The sequence below is a fragment of the Alexandromys fortis genome, unplaced genomic scaffold, assembly GCF_014885135.2.
Source record: "Alexandromys fortis isolate MF-2015 unplaced genomic scaffold, M_Fortis_MF-2015_v1.1 scaffold_9, whole genome shotgun sequence".
Classification (NCBI taxonomy): domain Eukaryota; kingdom Metazoa; phylum Chordata; class Mammalia; order Rodentia; family Cricetidae; genus Alexandromys; species Alexandromys fortis.
This window is the reverse complement of record NW_026067892.1, coordinates 7267279-7277195: the sequence shown is the minus strand read 5'-3', so window position 1 is coordinate 7277195 and position 9917 is coordinate 7267279. Positions and strand designations below refer to the sequence as shown.

At 49.1% G+C, this 9917-nt stretch overlaps 1 protein-coding gene across 2 annotated transcripts in view; it reads right to left on the bottom strand.

The window, feature by feature from the left end:
- Positions 1-1835: 1835 nt before the first annotated feature.
- Dip2a (disco interacting protein 2 homolog A) overlaps positions 1836-9917 on the bottom strand; it is a 79557-nt gene continuing 71475 nt past the window's right edge. For both annotated transcript variants that reach the window (XM_050142125.1, XM_050142132.1), the window contains 6 exons: positions 8447-8508; positions 8170-8227; positions 7720-7794; positions 5639-5813; positions 4548-4671; positions 1836-3980 (listed from right to left, as the gene is read on the bottom strand). In XM_050142125.1, the coding sequence (XP_049998082.1) occupies positions 3728-3980; positions 4548-4671; positions 5639-5813; positions 7720-7794; positions 8170-8227; positions 8447-8508 (747 nt within the window). In that variant the 3' untranslated portion in view covers positions 1836-3727. The remainder of the gene's footprint in view (positions 3981-4547; positions 4672-5638; positions 5814-7719; positions 7795-8169; positions 8228-8446; positions 8509-9917) is intronic.

Sequence of the window (9917 nt, the reverse complement as noted above, 5' to 3'; positions counted from 1 at the left end):
CGAGACAGGGTTTCTCTGTGGTTTTGGAGCCTGTCCTGGAACTAGCTCTTGTAGACCAGGCTGGTCTCGAACTCACAGAGATCCGCCTGCCTCTGCCTCCCCAGTGCTGGGATTAAAGGCGTGCGCCACCACCGCCCGGCCTCCTTCCTTCTTATTTAGACAAAAAGGGGAAAATGTTGTGGAATAATTTTTGTACACTGTGAAGATGTGTCACTCTAATTGGTTTAATAAAAAAGCTGAACAGCCAATAGCTAGGCAGGATTTTCAGGGCCAAGAGAATGCTGGGAAGAAGAAAGGTAGAATCGCCAGCCAGAAGGCGAGGAAGCAGGATGGGGAGTACAGAATAAATGTAACAAAGCTACATAAAGAAACACAGATTAAAAGATACGGGTTAATTTACACTATAAAAACTAGTTAGGAACAAGTCTATGCTATTGGCTGAACTTTCATAATTAATAATAAGTCTTCATGTCACTTTTTTGTGAGCCGGGGGCCCAAAGAAAAGCCCATCTGCAGTGTAAGGTCTCTTTCCAGCTAGCTCTATCTCCCCGGCTCCCTCTGCTGTCTATAAAGCAGGTGACCATGAGTCTGAAGTCTGTAGGGTGAGTCACTGGGGGAATGAAGGGTTCCTCAAATGTGCCCTTCAGTGGCTGGAGGTCATGGCTGATCTGCTGTGCATAGGGCCTGCTTGCCACTTGGTGAGGTTGAGTCAAGAATGGCAGGAAGCTGAACATCATGCTTTTTAACCTAGATATTCAAATAATGAAGGTTCAAATAATTCAAGTTGCAATTAGAGAAAAATCACATCATAAATATTAAAAAGCTATTCTAGGAAAATTCTAATTTTTCTTACCCACCCCTTTTCTAGGTACTTAAAAACTCATTAAGTCAACTGAACAACGTGCTTGCATAAAATAACAATGTAAAAATTTTCTACCACTAAACAAAAAATAAAAATAAAGTACACACCAGATCAGGACAAAGACTAAATGTCCCTAAAATGGGATGGCCCAGACCTCACCCCATCCCTCAGGCACAGCCCAAAGTTAGGCGAAAGGCAGCTGGGGCAGCAGAAAGCTCTGGAATGTTCAAAGGCTGCACAGACTCAGACTTTCTGCCTGGAGGCTACACTTCCCACATGGTCAGGGGCATCTGCTTATCCAAGCCTCCTGAACCCCTCTAGAAAGAAGATGTGGTCAACTGCTTTCTCTTCAAGAACCTTCTAGGAGGCTGCTGCCCACGGGACTAGAGTTGGGCATGGATTTCATGCCAGTGCAGGCTCCCAAACTATGTATCACCTACCCATAAATGACACTTCCATTTGTTGGGGCTGGGGGAAGTCTGTCCTCTGCTGATGAGTGGCCCACACTCGCAGCGGCACCTGAGTCAGCCATGCTGAGAAGCTGCACTCTCCAGCCTGGCCCTCTCTGAGGAGGTGCTCTAAGGTGGCCAGATCTCTGCAGGGGTCCTGAGATCCTCTCCGTGCAGCCTGAGGCAAAGCTGAGCAGGGAGCTCAGGGAGGAAGCCCTAGTCTTTAACCTCAAAGGCAGCCAAGAACAGCACAGCAGGAGAGAGATGTGAAGTGTGAGAGGGGTAGCCAGTACTGCAGTGCTGGGGGTGAAGTACCCAGGGACCACACCCACCACAAACTCTGACCTACCCATGCTGCCAGTAGAACTGAGGCCAGGTGGGAAATGCCACTGTGGAAAGGCGGCATCAGGGAGGCGGCTCAGGGCGCGGTGGTGAGTGGTGTGGGTACAGCAGCCCAGGAAATGCTGCCTGCAATCGTGCACACCACGCAAGGTCGTCATTAAGACATGTAAAGAATGTCTGTGACAGATTCAAAAGTCTGCAATTTATTAAGTACAAAAGCAGATTATAAAATAAGTATATGGTCCTAATTTTGTAAAGGAAAAAAAAAATTAAAGGTTAAAAATCCCTGAGATTCATGGCAATACCAAGACTGCTATTACTTCACCAGTAGAAGGGTAGATTTTAAATTTCCTTTCTTACGCTTTAATGTGTTTTTCAGATTTTATATGATATATATATATATGCATAATTGTTTTTGTATTTCTGAAAGAAATAATGCATAATAAAATACATCCTATTCGGGGAAAATTTTAAAACCCTTTCACACATTTCAAAATGCAGAATTACAAAGTCAATAGCTTTTATTAACATGATATAAAAAATTAGTGTGATATACAGAATTCCCAGAGAGTAACTTTAAAACATTTTAATACGATTCTTAAAATCTTAACTTACCAGATACGTTCTTACTGCCACTGAGTTTTTAATACAAAAACTTTCCAAGCGCTGTTTACTATAAAACTACAACACTGAGACCGTGGATGGGCGGTCTGTTCCGGTCATCACTGTGAGCCTTCACCAGTCTGCTGCTAAAGCTCTGGCCAAGTCGTAAGTTACACGGATTCTGTACACGATCATAACGTGATTAGTAAAGTTCCAGTATGTTTCCACATACTCCACCATAGTTTGACACCATGAGCAAGAAGGCTGCTGCACATAGTGCTTTCTGAGAGGGAGACGCGGAGGGGGACCAGGTAGCTAGACTCACTGACGCACAAGTCCAGGCTAACTCTAGAAAAATTGAGCTGTTTCTGTGAAGCAGGTATGAGTCATAAACTTCTCTACCCTTGAAAGTCCCCAAATCCCAACAACTTGATAACACTAGTCTTTGATTAGTCATATAAAAATAATCTTAGATTCATGCTCAACTTCAAATTCTCAGAAGTATCTAAAGGATTTTACATTCTCTTTTCTGACATAAGTACAATATTAGATCACTTGGATTTCAAGTTTGGATAAAATAAATGGTTTGGCCAAATGTTATAGGCACATAACTCAAATGCAAAGCCAAGAGGCTGCAGCGGTGTCCGTCCTAGACAGTCAGACTCCCACGGCAACTCAAGTGTGAAGGAGACCCAGCTAGCACACAGGTAAGACCTTAGGTTGCCACTCAAGCTTCCAGACCTATTCATGAAAATAATTCACTATACTTCGTGAGAAGAATTAGTATTGTGATGTCATGAGAACTTGCAATTTAAATGTCACTGAGTTATAGGCTAGGAAGCGATTTTAAATTAAATGCTGGTTTATCATTCTGAACTGGAGCTAAGTAGTCCAAATGGCACTCACTGAGCATTAGTGACGACACACGCAGACAGCCAGGCACACCTGCTCCGGTTATCACGCTGGAGCAGGAAGCTGTGTGGCTCAGTGGGGTCTGTGAACATGGAGAGGGGGCTGCTCCTCTCCTCAGCCCTCCTAGGCAGGCTTGGCTCAAAAGTTCTCTCCAGCATAGACTTTACGTATATGCTTGCTAGTACAAGTGGGAATAAATAATCAGGAAATTATATATTTAGAAATCAGGAATATTTTTAGGGTAAGAAAGTGCAAGCTCGCAGTAGAGCGGGGAACAGCCGTGGTGTTGGCAATGTCCGCAGAGTAACACCAGGCTTCCTTCCCTTCCCAGTCACCCATGTTTTGGTAAATACACTTGGCAGACCCAGAACATTTCTTTAGTTCATTCAGACGTGTTCTGACAAGACAGTCAGGACGCTGTCGAGAGGATCTGAAAAGCACACGCAGGGCAGGGGTGAACTGGTGAAGCCTGAAATCCCTTCTCCCAGGGCGTCAACAGTGCAGCTCATCTTTCCTTACGCCTCTGCTGGTTCGCACACCCAGCTCTGTCCAGCTACACTCACATATTGTAGGCCACATAGATGGGGTCCAGCTGGTCAGCCAGGAAGCCGTCGCGCAGGTGCATGCGCTGCTTCTCACCCCGAGAGTTGATGGGGATCACCCCAGGATCTACGATGACCACCACACCCACTACAAGGTAGTGTTCCTCCAGCACGACATTGGTGACCAGTGCTACCAGGTCCAGGGCATCCTGCTCCAGACCGTCCAGCTCCACCACCACCACCAGCAGATTGGTCCAGGTGAACACAGCACTGAAGGAGAACAATCAGTCAGAGATGGACAGCACAGGGAGCAGATGCTAGGGAAGTATGCCAGACTGAGCAAGGACGCCTGCTCACATCACTGGCACAGCACCGCCATTTAACGTCATTTATGTTCTTAAAGCTGGACTAACTGCATCTTATAGGAATAAGAATCAAGAACAAAGCTGTACTGTCCCAGGCAAGCTCCTAGAGAGTGAAGAGACCATGGCCCACCACTGTTTAAAAGGAAAACCACATTTAAACTAGAAATCCTTCAGGCAGTGGCAATCTCACATTCTGCCTGTATGCTGAAGACAGTTGTGTGACTTAAACCTGATCAGGAAGGGGAAAGGACCAGGAGACATCCTGCTGCTGTTCTGCAGAAATGTACCTAGAAGAGGAGAGATGCAGGTCCTTCTGGGAGAAAGGAGAGGGCAGTCTAGCTCACCAGGGACTGTAACCGTGTGGGGACTGTGCTCACGGTAGAACAGTGCCTGGTGCTGCCCTTGTGCGCAGTGCTCATGCCCAGGGAGAGGCTGGACGGACAGCACGGGAAATCCCTCCATCAGCTCTTACCATTCTGCAATGTTCCTGTGTGCGCGGATCACAGAGGTTTCTATGTCGATGGGGTGGTACCGCATGCCTCTCAGCTCTAGCGTTTCATCCAGAGACCCAACAACATACAGTGCATCGTGTCGCTCTGTGAACACGAGGATGTGCATACTTAGGAAATAAGTTACACAATGAGTCTGCCTACCCTCCGGGTATGAACCCTATCAGGCGCCCTGTGCCACACGGAGGCCATGACACCAATATCCCTTGGGTCTTGTGCGCCAAGACAAGAGGGCTGGTGGAGACGCCAACAATTTAGTCTTTACCTGTGTGGTGGTCAACAATCTCAGCAGATACAGCAGTGTATGTTAATGTGGGTTTTTTGTTTTGTTTTGTTTTTGTTTTCGAGACAGGGTTTCTCTGTGGCTTTGGAACCTGTCCTGGAACTAGCTCTTCTAGACCAGGCTGATCTTGAACTCACAGAGATCCACCTGCCTCTGCCTCCCAAGTGCTGGGATTAAAGGCGTGTGCCACCACCACCCGGCGTTGTGTTTTTAAATCATTTTAGTTACAGAATGGTATAGCAAGCACAGGCTACAAAAGTCCTGACTCTGGCTGTTAGGCCTACAGGGACCGGACAATAGGCAACCATCACAGCTTGGGCCAGCAGGAGGAAGGGGCACCACGTGTGACTGAAGAACCACACAGAGCACACCGTATGTAAGACTGAAAAGCCTTGCCGCGCACACCACACTGATAAAGAATGCAGTTTCTGGAATGGCTGTGTCACTTGGGAGGAACCTCACAGCGTACGGCCAATAGCTGCCACCACCCTCACCAAATCCTCTTCAGGGGTCAAGAGTCTAAGATTGTGAAGGGCAGCAATGGAAGGAGGAACAGCAGCACTCAGAGAGAAGTTACTGAAGCCTATTTCTTACCCCACACTGAACAACACAAATCACAGCCAGTGGTGTATGAGTGTGTGTGTGTGTGTGGGGGGGGATCAGGTAATTAAAGGCTCCGCTCCCAAAGGGGAGGCAAGGCTTACAGGCCATAGCAGCAGAACCCCCAATCCCTGCAATGCTGGGGCAATCCCTTTACCAAGGAGCCCTTACCTCCACTGGCATCAGTCAGCTCTGTCCTGCGAAGAAAGCCAAGGTAGCCAGTCCTTGCCCAGATGGTCTGGGTGTCTCCAAAGCTCAGCCGGGCACTGAAGTGGTCAGCATGAAGTGTCTCCTCCCCGTAGACCGTGTAGTACCCAGTGGCATTGTGGGGACTGCTCACCCAGATCTAGTGGACAAGCAAACCATTGAGTACTGACTCCGTCCTGCAGAGTCCATGGCCCAAGATGACCTCAATACAACACCAAAAAGGTAAGGGTAGCATTTCCAGCATCTTATTTTGCGAACTGAATACAACTACGAGCACAGAGAGCAAACACAAATATGACTAATTACTATTATGCTTTCTTTTTCTTCTTCCCCCTATCCCTTCCTCCTCCTTTTAGACGGGGTCTTGCTGTGTAACTCAGGCTGGCATACAATTTACAATCCTCCTGCTTCAGCATCCTGATTGCCAGGATTTGTGTGTGTGGTGTGTGTGTGTGTGTGCCTAACATAACCTCTTCTAAAATAAACTGTTCCTTTGTTCTAGGAATGGCATCTGTAGGGCTCTGTCCTGTCTGGATGCTCCCACTTCCATACAGCAAATGACAGTGACACTGAGAGGTTAAAGTTCACTCTGTGGAAAACACATAGCTGCACACTCACTCGTGCCTAAACAATGCAAATGGCACACTGGTGTCCACAACAGCCCTGTGCACCTGCGGTCATGTGCATTTGTGCAGGATGCTCACATATGAGCTCATATGCATCCATGTATAGACTAAAGTCTATAGGTGTGGCCTATAGTCCTCAATAGTGTCAAGGGGCCTCTTAGACAGAGCCCACCCCGACCCACAAGCTGCCCACTCTGACAATGTCACACAGCAACTTCCAAAAAGAGTAGAAAGGAGGGCAGCTCCCATGAGGAGTGGGTCTCCCATTCAGCTTAGACTCCCATGTCTTGTGGCACTCCCTTACAGGCTCTCCTTGCCCTTAGCTGCCTAGTGCCCATAAATAAGAGGCCCTTCCTGCCCCTGCGCATAAGCCAGGGGCCCTATCTTCCTACTGTACACAAGTGAGGGGCCCCAAGGCCCACTCTCTGTGAAGTATTCCACCTGTCTAGTGCCCGTGAATGGACCCCACTTTCCCACTGTCTGCAAGAGGCTCCACTGGCCCACTTTCCATGAGTGGGAACATCTGTGCACCGCCCATGAGTGAATGTTACCTGGAAGTAAGGGGCTCTCCTGAGGGGCAGGAATCACAGGGGTGAGCATCATTTCCTATCTACCTAATGCTGGTGACGGGCTCTATGTGCCACAACTGCCCCATAGACGGCTGAGTCTTTGGGTCACCAAGGACCCTGAGCCTAAAATAAAGTTCCGTGTGGCCTTGAACCTGGGGTCAGTGTTTGATGCCACTGGGTCTGTGACCTTGGCACTGACGCTATACCTAGTTTTAAGGAGCGGCTGATCAGTTCTCCCCAAAACAGCTGTTCTTGTCCCCTGGGCTACTGATGATCCCATGTGGCTCCCCTGGCACCCCAATGTCCTCACAACTTTGTTGGTGGGGTGACCCGGTGAGAGGAGAAGCCTCTTTCCCCACATGCTGCAAAGCCCTAAATTATGAGCAGGGTCTGAGAGTGCAAGAGAGGTGGGAAGGAACCCTAGTAGGATTCTTAGGAGACGTACAGAAGCTGGAAAGCATCAAGATTCCAGAGGACCCGAGTTTGGTTCCCGGCACATCCCACCTGGAGCTCCAGTTCCAGGAAAGATCTCAGCCTCTGGCATCTACAGACACCTACAGTTGTGTGCACACACCCACAGAACATACACACACACAAACACACACATGCACACAATAAAGAATAAAAGATAATAAAAATTGATCTTTTCATAAAGACATGGAGTCCCAAAAGAATACCTGAACCCTAAGAGAATTCTGAGAGGTGGAGAGAGAATCCAGGGTCTGGAAGGCTCTCACCTGGTCCACACCCAGCAGCACCCACCTCGCCCAGGTTGAGTCTCCCAGAGGCCCTTTGGTCTCCGCGTGTGCAATGATGACCTCTTACCCTGGTCCACACCCAGCAGCCTCACCTCGCCCAGGTGTGAATCTCCCAGGGGCCCTTTGGTCTCCGTGTGTGCAATGATGACCTTCACTCCCGGGAGGATCTGCAGGAGGAAAGTTGTTAAAGGCCCTGGGGAAAAGAAACCTCCTAGACTTCTGATTCAGTGGTACAGGCAAGTCCTATTTCTCATACATCCCTCCCTTCCTGCCACTGAAGCTGAGGAAGCACATGAGCAGGACAGACTACACAGATCCAGAGTTGAGCAGCCTGCCGACCCCACCCCTGAACCTGTCTGCAAAGAGGCAGTCCCTTCTCTACATCTGTACCCAGGCCCTCCAGCTATGGGCTCTAAGCTCTGGGTATTCAGATCTCTAACTTCACACTGCTGGCCTCTTCAGTGGCCAATCCCACTCCCCAGGTGGTATCCTAGTCACGAAGAGCACAACCCCAGCACTGCCCACACCAGCTTCTAACTTACCTTTCCAGACTCCATCAACGGTAGACTATGCGGAGAACCCCGTTCCACCAAACGAACTCTAAAAATTGACAAAGAAAAAAAAATTCAAGAATAAAATTTACTTCACAGTAATTTCTAAAAGGGCAAGTCACATGTGTCTGAGTGAGCCCACAATGTCGTTTCCTGGGTGCAAGTGTTCCTGCCGTGGCCGGCATCCTCGCCACACAGGACGCTGGAGATAGCCTACAGCACTTAGTCAGAGTGTGCACGAGGTTGTGCAGGCAGGGAGGGGCTGTACCTGTCGTGCCGCAGTGCCCGCATGTCCACATAGACAGTCGTGGGATCTGGACCTGTTGTGCCCTGGGAGGAGAACAAGAGAGGAACTCCTTTCAGAATCCCTGTGCTCTGCCGGGTTTCACAAGCATGGCCACGTAAAAGCTCCTCCCAGGCTGTCTGTGACACCCGACAGAAGCTGTGCATCTTGCAACCAATCTGCTCAAGGGCTCGTGGTCCCCGTGGCAGAACGGATGCTGTCCATCCAAACATCTACTTGGCTAGCTGATGCTGAGCAACTCAGTGACTGCGAATCAAAGCATCAAATCCTGGAGTTTCTGTCAGTTCTGAGTAGTTTTCGTCCCTACTGGCCTCTGCTGTTCTGAACAACACTGCAGACTGGGGACAGATCCACCCAGCCTTGTCAGGGCCTGGAGTCTACTAACTCAGGACTAAGTACAGCAGAGGCTAGGATGAGCCAAACAACTTGAGTGTCATGCTGGCAAGATGTCCTGGGCTGTACTGTCACTCACCAAGGTTTATTATTATTATCACATTTATTTAACTGTATGTGCTTGTTCGTACACCCACATGCCTACAGCATGTTTGTGGAGGTCAGAGGACAACTTGGGGAGTCATTTCTCTTCTTCTACCTCGTGGGTCCCAGGGACTAAACTCAGGTCGTCAGGCTTGGTAGCAAGCACCTTTGCCTGCTGAGACATCCCACCCCACTAGCCTAGTATTGCCATTTTATTGACAGGGAACATCAAACTAAATGGATACCTTGGCCCACATTCCCTAGAGCGTCTAGACAGCATAACCTCTCACCAGCTCTGAAAACTTTCCTTTACATTTGGTTACAAAGGAGCTCCTGTAGAGTCAAATCATTCTCACTGTGAATAAACTAAGACAGTAAAAGCAACATGTATTCTGGAATCCACCAGAAGATCACATGAACTCATAGAAGCGGGGTGGGGGTAAGGAGCAGGAAGTAGGGGTGACAGACATGGAGACACTAGCAAGGATGAGGGCTAGGGCAAGGTCCTACCTGCTCAGCTAGTTTTCCCAGCCTGTTGGGCTGACAGAGGCCAGGGCGGCCAGCAGAGGGAGACAGGGAGGAAATAGCACAGGAAACAAACAGAAGGCCACAGGCCACATGAGAAACACGTGAGAGAAGAGCACATCACTGCATCTTAAAGAGCAAACACAGGTCTACCGTTACAAGTTCTGCCGCTGCACGTGGCACTCACATGCTGACAAACAGGGCCAACGCCCTCCCATGCGCACGGGTGGGGGCACCTTCAGAGCTAGACTCTGGTATTTCCTAACCCACAGTACCAGCCTGTACATCAGCCACAGCGGTGCACCCGGCCCCGACCCCCTAGTCTCTTCTGGCAACACAGCCACCTGAAACTTACAGCAGTCTGGAGCACAGCCTTGTCGTGGCTGAGAGGATATGAGCAAACGGCGGGGGGGGGGGGGGGGGGGGGGGGGGG